Here is a 26,105-nt window from a genome sequence, read left to right as displayed (position 1 = left end):
GCACGCGCAGTTTGGAAATACCGCTTCCCCCCCCCCCGTTATCGCTGACCTTCCCTTAAGACTTGGGGTGGGTGTGTCTCGGAAGAGCTCCGCCCACCTTGGTCTTTCAACCGGCCTTTTTTCCGAGGAAGTTTCCTGCGTGAGAGCTTTTCATTTTTCGTACTTCTCATTCTGCTTTTTCCCTCCCTGTAGTTAAAGCTTGCTACATTATACCGTAAAGTTTGGGTGAGCTAAAAATTCTGTAACACAAATTGCAAAAAGAAGTAATTCTATATAATTCTATATCTGTGGGTGTATGTATGTATGTATGTATGTACAAAGTCATTGGGAAAGCCAAATTCACAACCACAGTGTTACTAATTTATCAACTGCAGTGATTCACTTAAACAATTTTGGCAAGAAAGATCATAAAATGGGGCAAAACTCATTTAACAAATGTCTCACTTAGCAACAGAAATGTTGGGCTCAATGGTGGTCATAAGTTGAGGGCTACCTATAATGAGTCATCAACTGGTGAGAGGTTGTTGCTCTCGGTATTGCTCTTGATAATGCCCAGCTGTGCTTTCCTATGCCATTAAGTGCAGTTTTTGGAACAGTTAACTCATATTTTAGTGGCTCCTGCATGTGTGAAGAATAAAATATATGTTTCACCGGATGCTGGCTGCAGATACCCAGCTGCAGGTGTCAACATCCAGAATTCCTCAGAGAGAAGATGTTAATTATGTCAACAATCCATAGTCACCCAGCTTTGAGTCTTAAGAAGCATAGGATGAATAGTCTGATAAACTATGCAAGGGCAGGAGAAACAAATGCCGGAATTAAACTTTCATGTTCATAGAAAACAACCAGTTGTTTTAGTGACTCCTGTTTACAATGTAATAAAGATTCTTATCTAACAATGCCAAATGTTGGAGAGCTTTAAACTGAATATAAGCCTAGAGCCTATCCAAATCATGCTGAGTCAAATGTCTGTGAAATTGTGCCAAAGTCTTCTTAATGACCCTGTCATTTTGATAGTCCTTATCTTTCTCTACTACTGAAATATGACTTTAGAATGTGAATAATGGCTACTAGCTTCCTGGGAACTATTATTAACTGTTGATTAAGTTGTAAGCATCACTATTAGAAAGCTGCCAAAGTGAACCAACTACCGTAGCTCAGACCATGAATCAATTAACTCAAAAAAGAATATAAAACCAGCTAACTCCATAAGAGGTGAATCGCCAACTGTGGGAGCACAAGCTTATTTTGCAGCTGCTACCAGAGCAGTTACCACTCTTACTCCTACAGTCCTCATGATATCAAAAGTTTGCTTTGTTGCCAGAGAAATACATACAAGAATCTCAGCAAATTTACAGCCCTTGTTCCTTTTTTGCCTTCAATTAGGTTAAAATCTCATGTCTAAAAAGTCCCCTCCCCACTGTAATTGAATGATATGAAATCCTTATTGTGATTATGCTGTGGGTATAGAAATCTGCAAAGATAACCGTTATTTGTAACCCCCAGTACATTTGGTGGGAATAGGAGCACAAGACAGCCAAAATGAATGAACATAATCAGTTGCTGTATGAAATTCAATGGTGGACAGAAATATTTTTGTGGACAAATGAGGAGGAAGAGTCAAATTTACTGCTTTCCTTAAGGTAAGCTATATAAGTCCCTGAGATAAGACTTTCTCAAGAGATCAGATTTGGATAAGATTTGTGATAAGCCTAATGACTGTATAAGACTGAGGAAGATGCAAAGTAGATAACCTTTGATTAAGGCTAATCCTGATTTGGGCAAAGGTGCTAATGTTGTAACAGTTGAAAGCTAATTTCAAGGATCCTTTTAAGCCAGCGGCTCCCAACCTTTTCTATACCCCGTACCCCTAAAACGCTTTTGATATATTCTCACACCCCTTACAAAAGTTGGAAATAACGGCAACGAATTATGCATATACACTATAATTTTGAAAATCCAAATTTTCGCACCCCCTGGAATATCGTCTCGCACCCCCAGGGGGTGCGAGCACCACTGGTTGGGAACCCCTGTTTTAAGCAAATATCAGCCAGCCATGAAATTGCTACCCAGAACAGAGTAAGAATTCAGAGCAGGAATTAGAATTCAATTAGAATTGAAGAGTTGCAAACTCTCCATTGCTATCTAGTCATCCGGGTTTCCTTGCTGAGACTGGCATCAGAATATAACTTTTTATTTTTTATTTATTTATTTATCAGTTTTATTTGCCACCTGTCTCATGGTTCAAGCAATCCTGAGCGGTTTAGCCCTTAACAGATTCTTCGATCACACTCGGCTTTAAGGAATGCAAATATATTTTCTTTAACATAAATAGGATTTTTTGTTTTGTTTTTGAAGTAATGTGTAGCAATTTTCGCAGCTTCCTGAATGGAAAGTGATCCATTTCCCTCATGATTCTCTTAGGCTGTTGTGAGAAAGAGAACAATAAATTTTCTGGAAGGATTAGTGGAGAGAACAAAAACAGCCCTTTTTTGAAAGTGATAATCCGCCGTACATTTGTAAGCAGCCTTGACAAGGTCTAGGTGTTTTTTGAGATATTGTTGTGTTACCATAAGTTCAGAGAAATCGAATTGGGTCCATTGTTAAATACTTAGGATATTAGCAAATGTGACAAGAAGAGAAATAAGATTTTACGTCTCTAAAATCTCTGATGAAAGGCTACCAAAAATGTTGGAGCAAAAAGTGCTTTGTTTGAAAAAAATCCAAAATGACCAATAGTTTTACTGTCAAAAGACAATATAACTTCTTTCCTGTGGGAAGGAGGAATATATAGAGAGCCATTTTAATGCAGTTCCCCCTGCCCCAAGAAAAGAAGGAAATAAGAATGTTCTCCTGAAAATCATATCCTCAACCCCATATAGTGGATTTTGTTGTTGCAAGTCCACTTGTTTATAAAAGTAAAAAAAAAACTGCTTCCCTGCCCCCAAAGTGTCAATAGTTGAGGTTAATACAGGATGAGAAGTGGAAAAATACTGTAGTTGCACAATCATGGCCACAGGCGTTTCATAAGGACTAAGTTTATGTCAACATTTCCAACTGGAAATACCTGTGCAGTGCGGTAGAAAGCACGTGGTCTCGGGTTGCACACAGGCCAGCATATGTGAAGGTTTTTAAAGGCTGACTCTCTTGTAGTCAGGGAAGAGCTGAAATGGTGGGTATAGTATTGGTGTATGAAGATTTGAAGAATGGTTTGAAAAAGAAAATTCCAGGGAGTTACAGATCCACAGGAAGATATGTATAGGTTTGTGTTGTAGAGTTCAGCGATGGACAAATCTCATTCCTATAGGAAATTCTACAGCTGAGCATTTGAGGCAGCAGCTAAGACACACAATGGATCGTTTAGGCCAGGGCTAGGCAACCTCGGCTCTTTTATGACTCATGAACTTCAACTCCCAGAATTCCTGAGTTAGTATAGCTGACGCAGGAATTCTAGGAGTTGAGGTCCATGAGTCATAAAAGAGCCGAGGTTGCCTACCTCTGGTTTAGGCTGAAGCAGTGCTAAACAGCTGAATGCCACTAAAGCTGGGACTAGTTAAAACTTCATGGACCAGCTCTAGGAATTACTTGTGGGGAGAGGTTGGGAGAAGATTTTAACTTGATTTGGTATCCAAAAAGCTGAGACAAAAAGAGAACAGCGGCAAACAAGAACCAATTGCTGATCCTATGCAGGAACAGCCACAAAATCAGGCAGCCACTGAAACAGCCAGAACTACCAACAGCTTTCTGGTAAAAAAGAGTGGTAGAAAGCGAGAAGTAAAAAATGGCCTTAGACAAACTCCTTTGGACTTACTCTTGGTGAAGGAAGGGATATGCAAGGGTTGGTAGATATAATTGGAGAGCAGACTATTTGCAATAGCCAGTAGCAAGGAATTCTAGTAGAAAGGAACAAACCACCCAAACCTCATCTTGAGCTTCGGCTCCAATGGGGGCATGTCATTCTGAAGGAGGTTAATTGACTGAGGTAAGATTCCCTCCCATTTGCATCTTGCTCTCTTCCTTGCCATCTTTGTTAATTTTAAGTCAGTTTTCATGTTAATATTTATTATGTTAGTATTTAATGTATTATCTTGTTGAAAGCCACCTATAGTTACCTCTGGGTGAGATGAATGGTATATAAGTGTAATAAATAAAATGGAGTATGGGATGTGGCTCAAGTAATTCCAGTAGATCGGTTTAATAGAATTCCACACAAGGAATCTACATATCTGAGGGCGATCTTCCTTTCTGGACTTCACACATCCTCAGGGCAACACCCTAACATGCACCTCAGGATCAAAAACCCTGAGCAGGAGTAGCTCAATCTGCACAGGAAGGACAATTACTCTTTGACAGAGTCACACAGTAGAACCGGCACGAACACAAAGCATGCCCCCCCCAAGCCCAAACCAAGGATCGTCCCCCTATAAAACAAAGGTTCTGTACCCCATTTTCTCTGTAGTCTATTCCCCCCCCAAAAAAAAACTCTTTGTTTTTGAGAATAAATAAATCTCCTTTCTCTCTCACACAAAAGGACAGAATATGGAAAGGGCCAAGCCATGGTGCCTGGTTTACTTGGTGTTGGATTACTTCTGACTTTAATAGTGGTGACTGGCTGGTAGAGGATGAATAAAAAGTTATGTTAAGGTTGTAAAACAGCAGGGTGTTCAGAGGGTATAAAACAGGCATGTGCAGTTTTAATCTGTCCCCTCACCTTACCATGATAAGTGGTAGAATCAGCCATTGACACAACCCCCGTGATCCAGTTTGTTAGCTTAGCGGCTAGCCTAATAATGTCACACAAACACAATCATTCCTGTTTATATATATATAGCTTAATTGAGCTATGAAAACTCTCGACTCATTACAAGCTGTTCTGTAGTGTAAAGATACGTCGTCTCAGCACAAGGCTTTTATACAGGTGGTCCTTGACTTAACACAACTGAGCCCAATATTTCACTTGCTAGGCAAGACAGATGTTAAGTGAGTTTTGCCCCATTTTATGACCTTCCTTGCCACAACTGTTAAGTGAACCACTGCAGTGATTAAGTCAGTAACACGATTGTTAAGTGACTCTGGCTTCCTTGTTGACTTTGCTTGTCAGAAGGTCTCGAAAGGGGATCGTATGAGCCCAGGACACTGTCATAAGCCATATGTAGCATCCCCATAGTCAGTTGAGCACATGACTATGGGAATGCTACAATAGCTGTAAGTGTGAAAAACAGTCATAAGTCACTTTTTTATTGCTTGTAACTTTAAACAAATAAATTCATTAATTGTTGTAAGTCGAGGACTATAACTTAAAGGTCAGACATCTCCAGTTCTTCACATCACTTGATATACAATGGCAACATACTTAAGGAAACCAGTCAGATTCTCCAGTTACTATACTTGCTCCAATTCAGTTATTTTGGCTCTTGAACAAATGTATCACAGGGATGGGATCATTTTGATAAATTAGTGTTTAAAGTGCATGTTAAACAGTTGAAATGACTTAAACTTCATCTTCGTATTGAATTTCCAATCCAGTGAAATAAAGACATCTGATGTTTTAGGATAATATGCCAATCACAAGTAACAGGATTCAAGAAGAAATAATGAATGGAGATATAATGATGTGAATATTTCAATAACATATTTATGAATATGGAATGCATAGCTCTTTAATGGAAAAGATACAAGTAAACAATAATGGGAAGTAAATTGGGAAATGCAGTTGAAGGTATAACATTATGCTAATTCTGTATTTAAATTTCATTACTGTATAAATGTTTATTTAAACGTGACTACAATTTTGACTTGAGGTTTTAAATATACATAGAGTAGAATTCAGAATATGTTTAAGTTCAGTATTTTTAAAAATGATACACATGCTATCTTTATACTATTCCTCCCAATATATTCAAAACTAACCATATTGCAATAGCCAAAATCTGCTGGTTGAATTGCTATAGAGCAGACATGTCAAACACAAGGCCCGGGGGCCAAATGCGGCCCACAAAGTGGTTTCATGTGGCCCACAAAGCCATCCTGGAAACAGTAAGGGAACGGCGCCCGCTGCCTTGACCCCAGCCCAGGCCAGCCAGGAGCCAATGTACAATTTCATGGTGGCCATCTATGCTGAAACGTATTCAGTCTTAGCTCCACAAGGCCATCTGGAAACAGCGAGGGACCGGCCCCTGCCGCATTGGCCCTGCCCCCTGGGTGCACACTGGAGAGGTATCACCCTTTGTGAGGAATGAAGAAATGCACCATCACCTGGAAGTGGCCAGCACATGGCCCTGGCTACTTCAGGCAGGCTAGGGGCTGGGCAGCGTTGCGCAGGTAACATTGACTCATGCTGCTCATGGCATCCCTTCCCCCAGAGTCCACCAAGACGGATATGTGAAGTAGGCGAGGGCCTTGTGCTGGCCACTTCCAGGCGATGGTGCATTTCTTCATTCTTCACGAAGGATGACACTTCCCCAGCTGTGTTTCTTGCCTGTTTTTCCCCCTCCCTCATCTCAAATATTTTCCCACCACTCTAAGGAAGGAAGGAAGGAAGGAAGGAAGGAAGGAAGGAAGGAAGGAAGGAAGGAAGGAAGGAAGGAAGGAAGGAAGGAAGGAAGGAAGGAAGGAAGGAAGGAAGGAAGGAAGGAGAGGGAGGGTCTGAGGGAAGTCCTGCCTTAGTCCTGCCCTCCTGGCCTATCTTGGGGGGGTCTACCATCCTATTGCTAAGGAAGCTTTGGATACAAAGCCAGGTCTCCTCACGTGGAGAGGGAGTGGGCCTCCCTCTGACTTTGCCATCATACCCATCATGAGCAACCTGGCTAAGGAGAGCAAGCACAGCAGCAGCAGCAGCCTTGAGGAGGAGGTAAGTGCAGCTGGGCACCCCCTTGGGGAAGTGGGGCTGGGCTTAGTGCCGTGGGTGCTTGAGGGCCAGGCTAGGTGTTTGACCTCCACGCCACCATCCAGCCCTCCCCCCACATGGCCTGAAAGGAACAGTGAGGCTCTTCCAGTGCACCATGCCTTGGCACTTACCCTGGTTCCACCCCCTTCTGCCAGAGACCCTCAGATCTGTCCCCCTCCTGCCCAGGCCCCCATAGGCACCGTTGACACGAATGATGTAGAGCTGACCATGCCCACCCAGTAGGCCACACCTGGCCCCCTGAGGGCAACCGCAATGCTGATGCGGCCCTCAATGAAATTGAGTTTGACACCCCTGCTATAGAGGGTCAGGACTTGAGGCTTAATCTAGTGTCTTAGGCAAGTAAGGTAAAGGTAAAGGTTCCCCCACACATGTGTGCTAGTTGATTCCGACTCTAGGGGCCAGTGCTCATCTCCGTTTCAAAGCCGAAGAGCCAGCGCTTGTCCGAAGACGTCTCCATGGTCATGTGGCTGGCATGACTAGACGCCAAAGGGTCACGGAACGCTGTTACCTTCCCACCGCAGTGGTCCCTATTTTTCTACTTGCATTTTTACGTGCTTTCGAACTGCTAGGTTGGCAGAAGCTGGGATGAGTAACAGGCGCTCACTCTGTTACGCGGCACTTGGGATTCGACCCGCCAGACTGCCGACCTTCTGATTGACAAGCTCAGCGTCCTAACCCACTAAGCCACTGCATCCCTTTTTAGGCAAGTAAAGGGATATGCAAAATAAAGGGATGATGTGCTTTTATGAACCACAGAAATTCTTAATTGTTAGAGTGTATTCAGTCTAATAATTACAGTCTAATAATTACAGTAATCACAAAAAAAGAAATAGGTTAGCCTGATCATCCTTATATGGAATACATGATTTCTTTTATACAACTTCCATGATTTAATGGCTATAAAAGAGGACTGTTTATTGACTGGACATGGATTAAATGCCACAGGTTAGAAAAGGATGAATGATAATCGTCAGAATCTCTCCAGACTTCAAAACAGGTTTTTTTTTCTTCTCAGATCCATGATGAAATTTGGTGGATTGAAGCAAACATCTGTAGTTCTTCCTCAGAGAGCAATTTCATCCCTCAATGGTTTGAGACCTCATCCCAAACAACACTGTATAGCATTAGCAATAACACTTAGTGCTTTATACCACTCTCTGAGTGGTTTACAACATCAGCATATTGCCCCCAACAATATGACTCATTTTACTAACCTCAGAAGGATGGAATGCTGAGTCAATCTTGAGCCAATCGGGATTGAACTCCTGGCAGTGGACAGAGTTAGCTGAAATACTGCACCACAAGGGCTCATAGTGTTCTCTGCACCATTATTCTGCCTATTAAGTTCTGAAAATAATTGCTGTTATACCCATGGATATGTATCATTCAAGTCAACTATTATTACAATCAAAAGCTAGCCATCTTAACAAACTAAAAACAGCTCCTCACCACTCATTAATAAACACTTATTTTTAAAAATAAATGTATAATTTACTAATGTGCACTATAACAGCTTTAGTCATAGTTCTCTATGACATTATGGAATATAACACCAACTTTCATCAGGTTGTGCTCATCTTTATCTGATGAAAGATAAAGAACAAAATAAGTACAAATAATTGGTATCTGAACTGGTACATAGTATTTAAAACTATATACAAATTACAATACAAAAGTACACAGATACCATTTTTTAATTGCTCCTGCTTCACAGGGGTACAGATTTTTTTAAAAATATAGAATAGTTTTCAATCTGCCTTGTAGATTTTGATTTGGTAACATATCAAATCTCACTTTCAAAAATACTAAATATTCTCAAATTATTGATATCTTGCTTCATATGCTTTCTCCATATAACAGTGTTGATTGAAAATATGTATTTATTTAAAATTATATAAAGTTGCTTTAAAATTGTAAAAGTCTTCTCCCAATCCAATCCTTAGGATTGAAGATCTGAAAGCCGCAAACTATGGTTGATCTTATTTTTTGTACAGTTCAGAACTTTCCATTCATCACCTACTTACTCTCCAATGATTCTAGCAGAATTAATGAGCTTCCATAACGAAGGAGATATGAGCACTTGACAGATGTATGCTATTTTAGAAACCAGGGCATTTGTAACCAGAGATCCTAAGAAATTTATATAAAAATGAGACTTTCTCTAAGATTAAATTAAATTAAGGCAACGAGGTTTGGGCACAAAAACCCATATAATGACTAGACTAACTACTTTGGAATGTCCTGTATGATCTTTCCTCCCATATATTAGTCTTTCAGACTTTTACCATCCAGATCTGATAGTTTTAGCTTAGTGATTCTCATTTGTGGGCCACAAACAAGTGCTTCTCCACCAGAACTTTCCCAATATTTTGTAGTTTTGTCGTATTTGTGTGACTCAAGTTACCAGAACCTGTTTGCTGACTGATCCTCACCAACCCATCTTGACCAACACTAAAGGTGCTTGCTATCTGAAGCCCCACTTCCTATTTCACAACCAGTCAGCTACAGTAGTTTGCAATGAATCCATGGCTGAAATCTTTTTCATTAAAGTTTACAAGTACAGTAATAAAATTCAGAAAACTGATATTCTTGGGAATATTAAAGGACTTATAGATACCCTTTGGAGCATCATAACTTACGTCTGGCAAGGAATCCTAGGATCAAAGCAACATAGCTACAGGAAGTTGTGCAAAACCTGGGAATTGGTGAATCTGTCCTATTTTGTGTGCTGGTTGGTTCATTATTTGCATCATATGGTCATTTGGGGCAACAACCTAAGGGTTGCTCAAAAACCCATATAATGATTATATGTATGATCTTGCTTCCATATATTACTTTTTAGACTTTTACAACCCAGATCTGAGGGTTGCTCTTGCATCTGAGGGACCCTCTCTGGCTGGTCACATCCACCTGACCCACTAGGGTGGGGAGGCATGAAATGTTGAGGGTCCCATCCCCTAAGGAGGTACATCTAGTGGGACCCAGAAGAAGGGCCTTCTCCATGGGGCTCCCTCCCTTTGGCACCTCATCCCCACAGAAATTAGACTGCCCCCCACTTTGACAGTCTTTCAGAAGGCCCTGAAGGCCTAGTTTTGTAGCGGGCCTGGGGAACCCAGAGTGCAACAAAGCCCATCAAATGGCTTATTTAATTATGTGTTGTTGCTGAGGGTGGGGCGTGGTGTTATTGTTTATTTTTATTTTTTTTAATTTTGTGTTTTTACTGCTTGTAATCCGCTTAAAGTTGTTGTGAGCGAGTAGGTGGCTAAAAATAAATAAAGAACCCTAGTTTCAGTGTTGAAGCAGTCAATTTCATGACAATGGAGTCAGTTGCTATGGTCTGCATCAAGAAAACTCGCAAGTTTGCATCCTGTGAAGAGAGAGTAAAAAGGTTGCTGGATTACTGTACTTGGCTCAATTAACAAAGCAAAATGTGGTAACAATATATTTCTCAGGACACAAAGGCTCAGACAGATTTACTGTAGCAAACCCATGAAGCTGCGGAAATTATTAAAAAAAAATAGGCATTGCTGTGTAACAATGTTCAAGTTTCCTGTGTGTCTTTCTCCCACTTGTTCCATGCTGGAAATTATTCTTTTTTGGGCGAGAGATGCTTGCTGCTCCTATCTTTTCCTTATTTTGGTAATGACTATCAAATTATTACTTTTGATGTGTGAGAGCCCCAACAAGCCCACTGAACAGTTCTCCAGAGGGCTTGCAAATCTGATGAGAAGCCTTGGGTGGTAAAGCAGGCTAGCTAGATTCTAATTCACAGCCTCGCCATGCCTTTCAACAGCATGAAAGTGCAGTTCTTTCAAAACTGCGCCCATCAGCAAGTCAGTTGAACTATCCAGCAGATTCACCAGGATGCTGGGTGCATGGGAAGCCCACCAAACAGCTGCTCAGCATGTTTGCAGAAGTTGAGGCTTTCGCGAAACCACGGTCACTTGTTTTCAAGAGGGCACAACTCATTCAGAACTTAGCACCTCTGCAGTTCTTTGCGTACGGAGGAGAAAAATGGAACAGCATTGGAAGAAAGCACCTGAGGATGAGAGGGGAAGAGGTGTGCTGCATCAGTCTGAGGTAGCCAACAGACAATGGTGGACCTTGTGCCTTGTGGGTCATGTGACTGGCTTACTGAAAGCATGAATGGTAAAAGGTGTCAGAGTTGACACTCCCCAAAAGCGATACGGGTTAGTGCTGGCCCAAGGGGAAATCACTGACACAGCTAAGAACAACTTAAGGCTGTCTTACAGTATACACAAGTTGATGACAAAATGAAGGCAACGCTTTCAAAAATCTGGCTCTGTGAGTTGGCTTGGGACTCCAATCAGGGAGAATCACAGTCGATTAACAACAGATCCCACCTGCCCCACATCCTGCTCTCACCCTCCCCATCTTTCAATTGGGCTGCTGTATTTGGCTGTGTGTAGTATTTCATTTATGCTTTTATCTTTTTACAGCATTTTTTTTTATCAGGGTAAGCCGTCCAGAGATACCCTGAGCTAAGATGGGTGGCCAATACATTTTATAAACATACATATATACATGAAGAGAAGGGTGAGGGGTGACATGTTAGCAGTGTTCCAATATCTCAGGGGCTGCCACAAAGAAGAGGGAGTCAAGCTATTCTCCAAAGCACCTGAAAGCAGGACAAGAAACAACGGATGGAAACTAGTCAAGGAGAGAAGCAACCTAGAACTAAGAAGAAACTTCCTCACAGTTAGAACAATTAACCAGTGGAACAACCTGCCTCCAGAAGTGGTGAATGCTCCAACACTGGGAGTTTTTAAGAAGAGACTGGACAGCCATTTGTCTGAAATGGTATAGGGTTTCCTGCCTGAGCAGGGAGTTGGACTAGATGACCACCAAGGCCCCTTCCAACCCTATCATCATTGTTGGCGTCATCACTGGAACATGAGAGAGTAAAGATGTTGGAAGCAGGGAATATTTGTACCATTGTTAGATGCAGGTGGGAAAAGCATCTATGACTTGTGATTTGGAATCCCTCCCAAGCAACTGAGCAATGGAAATGGAATATTTTAATTACTGGTCTTAATATGAACTATCTAAGCCTCTGCAAAGATTTGCTAGATCTCAGATAGGGGATAAGCCCCTGGTTGATGCTCTAGCTCAATGTTTCTTATTATTTTTTTCTCTCTGGGCCCTCTGCACTTTTAAAAGTTACAGAGGACCTCCAAAGAGCTTTTGCTTGTAGAAGTTATAGTTAATATTTACCATATTATTTATTTATTTAATTAATTAATTAATTAATTTGTATACCGCCCTTCTCCCGAAGGACTCAGGGCGGTGAACAGGGCAATACATAATAAAAAACAAGATACAAAAATTAAAAATTATTAAAAGTAATTAAACAGCAATGCCCATAATAAATTAGTACAGATTAAAAGTTAAGACCGATTTATAAAACCCAACCCCATCCCATCGTTTTTTAAAACGATACATTTTTCAACAGAGGTCAATTTTAATTTGATGGACCGGAGAAGGAGCATCCTCCCACTTTAGCTTTTCTGAACCGGTCTTTAACCTTCTGTGTGTAGTAGTTCTGCCCTTGAATGCGACCCGTTTAAACCTGGTACAATCATTTCACTAGCTTGTTTTTCCTACAACGAGCATTTTAAAAGGCAAGAGCCCCGATGATAAAATAACCCGGGCAACCGTATTTTTCATCCGCGGTCGTGGGGTTTTACCAGCGCGTCCCCTTCGAGGAAAGCCACACGACTTCAAGCGTAGCCGATTTGCCGATCAAGCCACGAAGTTCGGGGGAAGCAGAAGAACGCCAGAGGAGCAAAGAGTCACTCGGGCGCAACGGGACTTAACGGCGCACTCTCCGCGCCCAGGTGGCCCTAGGGGTGGCTAAGCGACTCGCTAGCCTCGGCGGGCTTCTGCGTTTTGGGGAACGCGGAGCAAAACGAAGCGCCGGGAGGACGTGAGGCTTTTGGCTGCCCGCCGGCCACAAGTCAAGGCCGGCTGGTTAGAACGCGGAGCGTCCAGGACGCCGGCGTTCTAGAACCAAGCCGGTTCCGGCCACGGCCGGGGTCACCCCGGGACAAGCTGGGAGCCCAAACTTAGCCGAGGCGCCTCCTTCCCAGAGGGTCGGCTGGGGTAGGCGGGCGGCGACGGCGGCGCGACCCGCTGCTTGACAGCGCCGCCGAGAGGCTCCTCCTCCTCCTCCTCCTCCATCCGCTTTCCCGAGCGCAGCATGGCGGTCAAGGTGACTCCCCTTCCCTTCTCCTTCTCTGCTTGTTCCTTAAGAAGCCGGCTGGCTTCTTCCAGAACGGACGGGCAAATCTTGTTCGGGGCCACTCTGCGCCTTTCGGGGAGCGGGGTGGGTGGGTGGGGAGACGACAGGAGGCTCCGTCCTGCCAGCCCCCTGACTAGGCTTCGAGCCTTCCCCCCCCCGGGGGGGGCACCGCGAGGGGCAGCGGGAACGGGCATGATTTTAGAGGGACGACGGCGGATTCTATGGAAAACCGGACGTTAAAAAAAAATGACCCTAAAGAGGGAGGAGGAGGAGGAGGAGGGGGGGCGCCTCTGGAAGAAAACTCCAGCCGGTGGAGCCGAGGAAGGGGCGGCTATAACGGCAGCCTTCCTCAACCGGTGTCTTCTGGGAATTTTGGTCAAACTAGGCTCGTCCCCTGAGGCTGGGAGTTGAAGTCTAGCTAGCGTGTCTGTATATATATATAAAATATATTAAAGTCAACTTCGATGACTTTAAAAGAGGATTAGACAAATCAATGGAGGATATATATATATATATATATATATATATATATATATGTATGTATGTATGTATATGTGTATATATATGTATATATATATGTGTGTATATATATATATATATATATATATATATATATATATATATATATATATATATATATATATATATATATATATATATATATATATATATATATATATATATATATATATATATATATATATATATATATATATATATATATATATATATATATATATATATATATATACAAACATACACAGAGAGAGAGAGAGAGAGAGTGAGAGAGTGAGAGTGTGTCCCAAGTTGGGGAAGGTTATCCTAGAGGACTGGTGGAGGGCACGTTGGATAAGCATAAACTCCGGAGTATTTGGCTTTGCTTTCCTCAATCTGGTTTCTCCAAATGCCAAATGTATCTAAGCTAAAGGTAGTTGCTCTGAATACAGTGTATGTGTTGTTCCTGATTAGCGTGGGGTAATGATGAAGATCAAATCCGTCGGAAACCTGTTGAAGGTGGAATATTTTCTCCCTGCCACTCCGGGATTCTCTTGAGAACCTCAGAGAAGAATTTTGCCTTTTCCTTGGGTTTTAATAGTTGACATTGGGATCACTTAAATAGTTGTGGTTCATCTAGCTCAGCAACCCATCTCCCAAACTGGAAGAGATTCTAAGCAGAAATTTGGGGAGGAGTCTTTAAAAGCTAGGGACGCGGTGGCTCAGTGGGTTAGGATGCTGAGCTTGTCGATCAGATGGTCGGCAGTTTGGCGGGTCGAATCCCGAGTGCCGTGTAACAGAGTGAGCGCCTGTTACTCGTCCCAGCTTCTGCCAACCTAGCAGTTCGAAAGCACGTAAAAATGCAAGTAGAAAAATAGGGACCACTACGGTGGGAAGGTAACAGCGCTCCGTGCGCCTTTGGCGTCTAGTCATGCCAGCCACATGACCACGGAGACGTCCTCGGACAAGCGCTGGCTCTTCGGCTTTGAAACGGAGATGAGCACCGGCCCCTAGAGTTGGAAACGACTAGCACGCATGTGCGGGGGAACCTTTACCTTTACCTTTAAAAGCTGCCTCTGCATACACCTGAGTTTGAATCCAGGTTCTTCTTGCACACAACACATTCTACACAGCCTCTGATCTGCTCTAATCTGATTTAGTGACCAGTGGAATGCTGAACTATGGATTATTTGGGAAAAAGTTAACGATTATATGTAATACACAGATGTAGCCTTTGGTCTGTAAAAGTAGAGCGTTGTGCTCATTAAGCGATTTAGGTTTGGATAGTCTGTAAGAGAAACAAATCTGATTTTTCACAGTCTACATACATGCTAGCTATGTTACATTTCTTGGATGTGGAACCCAACATACAACCATCTTATATTCCAATTTAATGTAGAAGAAGGTGAGAATTCAACTTAGAATATCTACCTCTATTTTTTTCAAGAGTCCTACTCTATGCTTTGTTTGGTTTTTGGAGGGATGCCTAGATCATTAGATCATTCTTTGCCAATATAGCTGGGAATTCTGGGACCTGTAGTTCAATACATGTTGGAGGACACTTGATAAAGAACAATGTAAGGGTAATGTAAGAATCACATGTAAGAAAGGCGATTCTGAAAAAAAGATTTAGTAGGATTGAAATAGTCACTAATTGTAACAAATATGGATATTTTGATGCTCTCTTCTCCCCAATGTTTGTAGGTGGCCAGTGCAAGAGACAGTGCAAAATCTATTTTGTAGATTTTTAGGTTATTCAGTTGGAGTCCATCTAGAAAAAAATCCATATGCATAATAACATAGTTATTCTCTTATTCATGCTGTATTGCAGAGGTTATATGATCTTGCTTCTTGAAACAGGAATGGGATTAATTTATGTGTAGATGCCTGCTTGTACTTTCTGGCACCCACAATATCATGTTTGAGTTTTACTCTGTTGTCGTTGCCTGAGAACACAGCTGCCCTTCTGTTTAGAACATTTTGATAATTCCACATGAGACTATCTCACCGCAGTCTTACTTTGTTCATAGAATTTTATATTGCAGGCCAGATGTTACTCTCAAATCTTCCTTGGTTTTTCACGGTTCTGTTGCATTTTTCTTTTTTCCACAAAAAAATCCATTCAAGAGGGAAAGATGGAATAAAAATGCAATGTGGTTTGACTGGAAGCGTCAAGAAGCCATTAAGAAGCATCCTGTTAATTCTGTTACTATTTTTGTTATACGGTCTGTTCTTTTCTTGGCAAGTTTGACTATCATATGAGCACCTCATTTGCTTTAAGTTAAATAAAACAAAACTGTATGTAAATTCAGTACTGTAAACATTTTATCATTTAAACAAGAGACTTGCTACCTTTATCAAAGAGCACAATGAGAGGCTTTCCTCTTTGTTGAGTAACTTGACCAGTGAATACTTAATTTTTTTCGATATTGTCTTTATAGGTGCAGACAACCAAAAGAGCAGATCCAAATGAGTTGCGTAACATATTTTTGCAGGTGAGTAATATTTTCCTAAGAGAGCTGTGATAGCTCTGGATAACAGAAATGACAGAGGTTTCTAAGCATTTTATAATTTTTCTTAGAATATAATCTGTTCCATCAGATGCATGGAATGTTTGATGTTTGCAGGTTTCTATATTTTTACCTTTTGTTATGTGCTGTTTTCTGGTGGCATGGCAGAAAATATATTTTCTGCAAAAGGATAATGCAGAAAGAGCTTTAATTAGGTATTCTGCTCAATTTGATCCTGGAAGTATCAATTAGATATCATTGGGATTAACTTCTTTGGGGAGCATCCAGCAAGAATATTTGGCTGTCTTTCCTGTCTAGACAGGACTGAGACAAAATGATCAGGAGGGTTTTTTCTAGAGCGTTATGGGGACTGCAGACAGACGTCTTCTCTCTATCCCTGATCTGCAGTGGTAAAGTAAATGTAGGGTCTAGGTTTTTACTAATTCCGATGGGGAGCACCACAGAATTAACATTGAGAAAAATATTACACTACATTTTAACACACTGCTTTCTTTTATACCTGACTTGTCATATCTGTAGAATGTCAACTCCATTTCTGTTCATTAATTATCTTTCTTGTCTTTTGCATTTACCCAAATTCAACATATCCCCATTTATCTTTTTCTCTGTTTTCAAAGTCCACATGTTTACCCAGACCCTTTTTGGAATGTACCCTTTTCCGGTTTATTTGCAGACCATCTTTTTTTTCTCTCCTCCCAGAGTGCTATTCTGTTTTGTTTCAGTTCATATTTTCCTGTTCTCTGGGTGCTTCAGTACTACCAGTGTTTTCATAATCCAGTCCTTCAAAAACAGCGTGAAAACAACTTGTGGTTATTTTCAAGGCCATCATACTTCTGTATGTAAAAATATGGAGAATAAATGAGGGAAAAAGCAGCTGTGAAACAGTGGAAAGCAAGAATGCCTTACAATAGGGGACAGCCAATAGAGCTGTAGTGTATCAAGAGAAAGAAACTAGATTGGTGGTTTATTAGTACTTCAATGGAGCTACTAATAAATAACTTCAACTCCCAGAGTTTATCAATACTGTCATATGATTAACTCTAGAGCTGATTCCAAATGCATCTGAATTGGCCACTGTGAAATAGGACATTAACCTTGATAAACCTTTGGTCTAATTCAACAGTGCTATCTTCATTTTGTAGGTCAGTAGATTTCTTTATTATTAGTAGCTCCTCTCAATTCTCCCTCTGCTTTACTCAGGGCAGATGTTTTCATTTTATTTTTATTTTATTTTTTATTTTAATTCCATTTATATCCCGCCCTTCTCCGAAGACTCAGGGCGGCTTACAAGCTTAGCAGTAGCCTTCATTCTATGTATATGCCTGCTTATTAGGGCTTTCACACACACCCCAAGCGGCATTATTACAAAGTCAGCTTAATTGCCCCCAACAATCTGGGTCCTCATTTTACCTACCTCGGAAGGATGGAAGGCTGAGTCAACCTTCAGCCTGGTGGGACTCGAACCTGCACTAATTGCAGGCAGCTGGTGTTACTTAAGGAGGCATTAGCCCACTGCTCCACCAAGGCTCCTTGGAGTTTTGGAAGTTTTAACCAAAACATGTGCATTAAATACACTTCTGTTTAACATACTTATTTTAGGCATTATTTTTATGTTTGGCCACAAATTTCCATGGGACCATCTTGAGGATTTTCAGAAAGCTGGGAAAGAAAGATCTCAGATATCATCTCTTTCCTGATTGTAGTAGGTGGTACGTTAGCTGACTAATATTCTTGTTCTTTATTAGCCTTAAGCATGTTGTCTGATATTTTACAAGCTGTAGTCTTTGGAAATGAAACAGCCTGTGTATATGTACGTTATTAATTATGTAGGGCCATTCAACTCTTTACAGTGACTCTGGGCAATAACCAATAAAAACACCAATAAAATACAATGCATCAATTCAGTAAGTAAACACACGTATTAATAAAGAAATGCATCAATTTAGTAAGTAAATGTGCATATTAATAAATAAAATCTTGGTACGTGAGAAAACAATGAGAATCCAAACACTGAATATTTAATTATTTGTTAAATGAATTGTAATTAACTATGTATTCCACCATAAAACTGTGGATTTCCCCCCCCCATTTTAGATGGCATTGTTTGTTCCTTTTATAATTTATTAATATGCAGGCTTCAATGAGTAACAAAATCTCCTTTAACCCAGGAATTTTCTATAGCCGCTCTTCATCATAATGAGGAAGACCCTGTTTGAATGAAGTACAAATATCATACTGTATTCTACACAGAAATGGTTCTTTAAATGCTTTTGAGAACAAATGTGAATCTAGAGGGCTAGAGTAGAATAGAATAACAGATTTGGAAGGGACCTTGGGGATCTTCTAGTCCAACGCCCTGCTCAGGCAGGAAACCCTATACCATTTCAGACAAATGGCTGTCCAATCTCTTAAAACGTCTGGTGTTGGAGCATTCACAACTTCTGGAGGCAAGTTGTCCCACTGATTAATTGTTCTGTCAAGAAATTTCTTCTTAGTTTTAGGTTGCTTCTTTCCTTGATTAGTTTCCATCCATTGCTTCTTGTCCTGCTCTCAGGTGCTTTGGAGAATAGTTTGACTTCCTCTTCTTTGTGGTAACCCCTGAGATATTGGAACACTGCTATCGTGTCACCCCTAGTCCTTCTTTTCATTAAACTACTAGACATACCCAATTCCAGCAACTGTTCTTTATATGTTTTAGCCTCCAGTCCCCTGATCATCTTCATTGCTCTTCTCTGCACTCTTTCCAGAGTCTCAATCACTTTTTTACATTGTGGTGACCAAAACTGGATGCAGTATTCCAAGTGTGGCCTTAACTAAGGCATTATAAAGTGGTATTAACACTTCACGTGATCTTGATTCTATCCCTCTATTAATCAGCCTAGAACTGTGTTGGGTTTTTTGGCAGCTGCAGCACAATGCTGGCTCATATTTGATTGTCCACTAGGACTCCAAGATCCCTCTCACAGTTACTACTATTGAGCAAGGTACCACCTATATACCAAACCTGTGCATTTGATTTTTCTTGCCTAAATGTAGAACCTTATTTTTTTCACCATTGAATTTCATTTTGTTAGATAGCACCCTATCCTCCAGTCTGTCAAGACCCTTCTGTATCTTAAGCCTATCTCCCTGAGTGTTGGCTTTTCCTGCCAGCTTGGTGTCATCTGCAAATATGATGAGTTCCCCATCTATCCCTTCATCCAAATCATTGATGAAGATGTTGAAGAGTACTAGGCCTAAAACAGAGCCTTGGGGTCCCCACTGCATGCTTCCCTCCATGTAGATGCAGTTCCATTGAGGGCTACATGTTGAGTGAGGTTAGTCAGTGAGTTACAAATCCATCTGGTGGCGATGCTGTCTAACCCACATTTTATCTTATCTAGTAGTAGGTTGTGGTCTACGTTATCAAATGCCTTACTGAAGTCCAAGTAAATTATATCCACAGCATTCTTCTGGTCCACTAATTTTGTCACTTGTTCAAATAATGCAATAAGATTTGTCTGGCACGATCTGTTTTTGACAAACCCATGTTGGCTTTTGGTAATGACTTTGTTTGTCTCTAGGTTTCGTTGATTCACTGCTCGATTATTTTTTCCAGAATCTTCTCAGGTATTGAGATCAAGCTGATAGTTTCCTGGATCCATTTTTTCCCCTTTTTTGAAGATGGGAACTACATCAGCTCTTTTCCAGTCTTCTGGTAGTTTTCCTGTACTCTAGGATTTTTGCTATATAGTTTGCTTGCCTAGAAATGGAGTGAGCTTCATCTAAAAAAGAAAATGAAACAATTAGGGAGGCTAAAGTAGGCAAATTAAAGTGCACGTCTGCCCCGATAAACCTGGCACATAGCTATATTACCTTTCTCTAACTGCTGGATAAAAAATAAGGAGGTCTTGGAACCTCTCTGGTCTGGCTTGGCCTATTACAATCAAACCTTGGAACCTATGTTTGTGCATCTCCAATAAAGACATTTTTTTTTCTGGAAAGTTCCCAAATGATAACATCACGTAAAACAAAATGGACTCTGTGTGTGACATCTGAGTATTGCATGCAGATCTGCAGGATTTTAGTATAGCTGGTATGGCAGTGATATGCATGTGTATGTTTTTGAATATAATGTATAACTTTTTAAACTATCCTGTCAGCAATTTGTAGTAGACTATAAATAATCCAAATGCTTTGTGATTTGAGCCTCAGCAGGAGAATAAACAGTGTAAAAATTTCACTTGGTTTATTTTCTTGGTTTATGTGATTTATTCTGTATAGTTTGGATTGCTTGACGTGTTATTTACATGGGTTTTTTCCCCCAAAACATAAATATCCTTAGTATATTCATTTGTCCAGGCACTTTAAGAATTCTATTTTCTAGCAGGAGTCTTCAGTTTGATGGGGAATGATTATTTCAACTTTTAGAGACTGTTTAAGAAAATGTGAACATTTGTTTGGTTTCTCTGCAGGCCAAGAGATATGGTAAATTCCACTTCCTGCTAACATTATTTAGATTATATCAATTTCTTTCCGATATCCACATATAGCAACAATATCTGAACGAAGACAACTTTTGTGTATGCACGCATTCTCTTCCAATGCAAACAAGAACTTGATAGAAAAGAATTTGAGTTTGTGTGGAAGCCAATAAGTTATTTTAGTTGAAACTGGTTTGGCCCTGAAGTTGAAGTATTTTTTTCATTCTTAATGTATGTGGTCTACTTTCTATGGTCCACCTCAGTTTTAATTTCTGTGCCTTATATGCAAAACAGTTTACTGCATTTCAGAGTTCTAGATTGTATAGATTTGCTTTATTTTTGTTTTTTATGACATTTTTACTGTATGGCTCAGTGGGTTAGGACGCTGAGCTTGTCGATCAGAAGGTCGGCAGTTTGGCGGGTCGAATCCCAAGTGCCGCATAGCAGAGTGAGTGCCTGTTACCCGTCCCAGCTTCTGCCAACCTAGCAGTTCGAAAGCACGTAAAAATGCAAGTAGAAAAATAGGGACCACTGCGGTGGGAAGGTAACAGCGTTCCGTGTGCCTTTGGCGTCTAGTCATGCCGGCCACATGACCACGGAGACATCCTCGGACAAGCGCTGGCTCTTCGGCTTTGAAACAGAGATGAGCACCGGCCCCTAGAGTCGGAAACGACTAGCATGCACGTGCGGGGGAACCTTTACCTTTTACCTAATCCAACTGTAATCTGTAGTCTTTCATTTATTCAGACTTACTCTTTACTATCCTCCTGAAGTACTCTATCTCTTCTATCACTTCATTGCCTGGAGAAGAAAAGGGAAAGCTTGCTTTCTGATCATTGTAGCACTGATTTTTATCCATTAATTTTAAAATAGAGAGAGAGGTTAAAGCAGTTTGCATAACTTTAATGACAGCCCGGTGGTTTTAACAATTCTGTTGCAGATGTTGACAAAGTATACAATAATTCTATTTGCTTTTGTCTTTAGTATGCCACTGTTGAACAAAGTGGGGAACGTTACATGACGCCTGAAGATTTTGTGCGGCGATACCTAGGACTGTACACTGAACCTCATTATAATCCTAAAACGGTGGATTTATTGGCAGGAGTAGCAGATCAGACAAAAGATGGGTGAGCAATCTACCACTTGTAGCCTTTGATAGGCAATGATGTCATTTTAAATTGCAACCCAAAAATAAGAGCATGTAAAGGTTATCACTTTCTTTTTAATTTTATGTTACAGCAGCTTCAGTTGGTTTAAGAAACTATTATTTATTTTTCAAAACAGTCTTTTCAGTTATAATGGTTAAGGGGTTGAACTGGGACAGGAGAGACCAGGCAGTAGACCAGGCGTGTCCAACCTTTTGGCTTGCCTGGGCTACACCGAAGAAGAGGAATTGCCTTGAGCCACATATAACATATATAGTACAGTAGCTATTGATAAAAATCACTTAGTAATATTAAAAGTTAAAAGGGACGCGGTGGCTCAGTGGGTTAGGACGCTGAGCTTGTCGATCGGAAGGTCGGCAGTTTGGCGGGTCGAATGCCGAGTGCCGCGTAACAGAGTGAGCGCCTGTTACTCGTCCCAGCTTCTGCCAACCTAGCAGTTCGAAAGCACGTAAAAAATGCAAGTAGAAAAATAGGGACCACTCCGGTGGGAAGGTAACAGCGTTCCGTGCGCCTTTGGCGTCTAGTCATGCCAGCCACATGACCACGGAGACGTCCTCGGACAAGCGCTGGCTCTTCGGCTTTGAAACGGAGATGAGCACCGGCCCCTAGAGTCGGAAACGACTAGCACGCATGTGCGGGGGAACCTTTACCTTTTTAATATTAAAAGTTACAATCTAGTAGCTATCCAGGGCTGCATGCAACCCATGGGCCGTGAGCTGACATGCCCGTTCTAAACCAACCTCAGCCACAGAGGTTCCCTGGGTGACTTCATTCTAGTCTTTCTGTCTTAGACCAGCCTGTCTCACAGAATTGTTGGGGGAAAATATGGGAGAAGAGAGGTGTATACACACTGCTTGAAAAGCCAGGTATCAGTCAATCTAATAAATGAATAATTTTTAAAAAATGAAGATTAGGCCATTAGATGCTATGGTCTAAATCAGAGGTCACCAGCTTTCTCGGTTGGCAGACTGGAGGGAAAGGGAGGAGGAAGCATTTTACACGCACTTGCATGGGGCCACAAGCATGTGCGCAACATTAATGGGCGGGGCTAGCACCGGAGTCATACTCGCTAGCCCTGCCCTGTTCTTGCTCAGCGCAGCACCCTGTTTCATGTCCCGTTTTTGTGCAGTGGCAGCCCATTTTCATGCCCCTTGACACGGTGGCATCCCATTTTCGTGCCCCAAGGTGTGGCGGTGGCCTATTTTTACACCCTGTGGCACGGCGGCATCCCATTTTCATGCCCCAGGGCACGGTGGCGTCCCGTTTTTGCAGCCCATAGTGCGGCGTCCTGTTTTTGCACCCGTGGCTGCGGTGCCAGTGTGTGTGTGTGTGTGTGTGTGTGTGTGTTTGTGTATGCACACTGTGTGCACACTGACCAGCCTGTCCCACAGTCCAGTGGCCAGTAGGCCATGGCCTACTACCAGGACACGGCCCACAGGTTGGGGACCCCTGGTTTAAATTATGTATACAAATAGCATTTTTGGATTGCTTTCTTAATAAATGAGAAACCATACTGTGTTTGTTGTTTCTGTGAGCAGACATATGAATATAAGAAAAAAATAGACTAAATAACAGTGCGATATACAGTAGTAGTTTCTAAGGGAGGGATCAACTACACAGTGTCGGCAGGTGCTGGGACAATATATCATCTTTAAACAGTGCCCCTGAGTCTCCTCTCCAGTTAAGTTAAAATGAATTTACATAATAATAATTAATAATAATAATAATAATAATAATAATAATAATAATAATAATAATAATAATCTTAATAGACTGTAAGAGGACTGAAATCTTAAGACATCTTATTGGATTTTGGTATTCTTTTACAAGTCGCAGGGTGAGATTACCAAAACCGTGCATATTTTAGTGATACCATAACATTTCTGGGCATTAAAAAGATAATTCGACAAGCTAAGCTTCTGGAGTCTGAATCACAAATGTTATTATACATGGCAAGAAAACCGTTTGCCGAATCAGAGTTAATGCTTCTTTTAAGTATCCCTTGCCAACAATATTTTTATAGTTTAAATTGCTTATGGAAACTAATTTACAGATTATCCATTCTCTTCAGACGTAACCTTTTAACTCATGCAGTTTTAGAGCAGCTCTGCAGGCGTCCTTTTCTCATTTTGTTTTCTTTGGATCTCCAATTTTATTTTAGAGAAGGGCAGATGTTTCTGGTCAATATTCAAGAATTAAACACAGTGGGGTGCAAAGGCCACTAATGTCATTGGAGGACTGTGATAGAGAGGCAATTAAAGGTTACTTTCAAAAGTAAATGCAGCCTTTTTTGTGAGTGGCTAGCAGAATAAATATCTACATTTTGTTTTTTGTAAAATTAAAAGCCTCTTAAATTCCTTAGGGTTATTTGGTGGGCAGATATAAGCTTTGCTATTCTTACAAAGTAGTCTTTCTTTTTATTGTTATTACAATATAGAATAGATGATGATGACGACGACGACGATGATGATGATTTAAGCATAAGTAGCTATAAGTTGCCAAATAGGTGTGTTAATTTCTAACCGTGCCAAAAATCAAGCCTTCTATCATTGCAATAAAAGGACATGCTGGCTTTCCCTCTTAGATCTTGAATTAGATCTTCTTACTGCGGCTGTGAATGTTGCTGTAGCAGAGAAGTGCATTTCTGAGTGGCTGGAAGTTGCATTTCATCTTTTATTAGCATATTTGGTAGTTTCATCCCCAAAATAGTCACTGGTGACAGAACAAAAACTAACTTTGATGTGATCTTATTTAAATTTAATAGGAAAAATATGCATTTATCCATTTTTCCTCCTGTGACATGAATATTACATTTTGGCAGTGCTTTTTTTTGTAAAAGAAAAAGGTGCCGGAACTCACACATGTCATACAACCTGCTTTGCCTAACCTACAAGGTTCCATCCAAAAAAGGTGCCGGAACTCCGTTCTGAGCGTTCTATGAGAAAAAAAAGCCCTGCATTTTGGGGATAACTTTTGGAAGTCCCTGAAGGCTGTATCTGAGACTTTGGGTTGTCTCTAGGGATTCAGGTTGGGAACTTCTGTTCTTTGTCACTTTTTTGATTTGATTTGTCTCTGGCTGTATTGCAAATGTAAAGGAAATCCCTGCCTTCTATAGGCTAGTAAAGTTCTCTGAACACCTTTACTTACTTCTCCTTTCTATTCTCTGTTTTATATAGCAAGTGGAGTGGCTGAGAAATGTGATATAGGCCAATTTGTATAGGGAATAGCACTGTTGAGTTCATGGAAAGAGGTGCGTTGTTTATTATATAGATTAAGATTAAAGAGCTAATTCAGAATTGAAGGTAATCGAAGAAAACAAAAGGGAAAGTACAATGAATCCTGGAGGCCTTAATATCTAAATTACCGGGAGAAATATGCATCCAGACAAACACAAAATTCAAAACAAAATACTGGAGGACTAAAGATCCAAATAACCCCAGCTCAGATCAATCCATAACATAAATTTTAAAAGGATGGTGATTTGCATCTAGTTCCATGTTTTTCAGTAAATAAGTCATTTTTTATGATTTTCTAGCCTTTTTCCAGGTTGGGATGTGTTCCTTACCTGGTAAAGGTTGAGGGAAGGAAGATCAAAGCCAAAGTGGAATTTGCCTTGTCCCTTTTTAAAAGCATACCAGAAAGAGAGTTTTCCTGCTTCTGATTAATTGCTTAGAGTTTGAGTTTCCTGGGATTTGCTGCATTTTTCCCAGTGTCTAGATTTGATTAGATTTGATTGTTTCATAATTGAACCTCTTGAAATATTTTCTACCCCATTTTTGCATCACCTTCCGCACTAAAATTTGTGATTTTTGATTCACAGGTTAATTTCTTTCCAAGAGTTCTTGGCATTTGAGTCAGTTTTATGCACACCAGATGCAATGTTCATTGTTGCTTTCCAGTTGTTTGACAAGAGTGGCAATGGCGAAGTGACCTTTGGTAAGAGCTCATCTAGAGCTAAATATTATTTATGCCATGGGAAAAGAGAATATTTTGAGTTTTTATTTCAGAAATCTCACAATAAACATTGTAGGACAAACTGCATATTTCTTTGTAGATTCAAGTGCTGGACGTCTGTAAAGTCATTCTAAAACCACACAACATAATTGTCTAATTGCAGTGCATGAACATTCCTAACATAACTGGTGGAAAGCTTGTCTTCGGGCCAATCTAGCTTCAAGTTTTCCCTGTGTTTCCAGAATAATATTTGAAAGCCTCATTATCAACTCATATTTTTTTGGCCAAAACACCAGCTGTTTGATGTGAGATCTTATTTACTGCCCC

The 26,105-nt window shown here is 40.8% G+C and overlaps 1 protein-coding gene and 1 long non-coding RNA gene across 3 annotated transcripts in view; both read left to right on the top strand.

The window, feature by feature from the left end:
- The first annotated feature begins 98 nt into the window (after window positions 1-98).
- LOC308661111 lies at window positions 99-10,325 on the top strand. The gene is made up of 3 exons (XR_014024891.1): window positions 99-225; window positions 1,507-1,643; window positions 7,923-10,325. It is a non-coding gene; the product is annotated as an uncharacterized lncRNA (long non-coding RNA).
- A 2,555-nt stretch (window positions 10,326-12,880) lies between these two features.
- Window positions 12,881-26,105, top strand: part of SLC25A12 (solute carrier family 25 member 12) — a 59,007-nt gene continuing 45,782 nt past the window's right edge. The window contains exons 1-4 of one of the 2 annotated variants that reach the window (XM_081314543.1): window positions 12,881-13,139; window positions 16,106-16,159; window positions 21,643-21,785; window positions 25,645-25,760. In XM_081314543.1, coding sequence (XP_081170669.1) covers window positions 13,128-13,139; window positions 16,106-16,159; window positions 21,643-21,785; window positions 25,645-25,760 — 325 coding nt within the window. In that variant the 5' untranslated portion in view covers window positions 12,881-13,127. Of the gene's footprint in view, window positions 13,140-16,105; window positions 16,160-21,642; window positions 21,786-25,644; window positions 25,761-26,105 lie in introns of those variants that run through there. The other variant, XM_081314544.1, reaches the window with a different exon arrangement.

This window comes from Vipera berus, assembly GCF_964194415.1.
Source record: "Vipera berus genome assembly, chromosome: 1".
In the NCBI taxonomy this organism is placed as follows: Eukaryota; Metazoa; Chordata; class Lepidosauria; order Squamata; family Viperidae; genus Vipera; species Vipera berus.
Note: the sequence above shows the minus strand (reverse complement) of the source record. Positions and strands in the feature narration are given on the sequence as shown.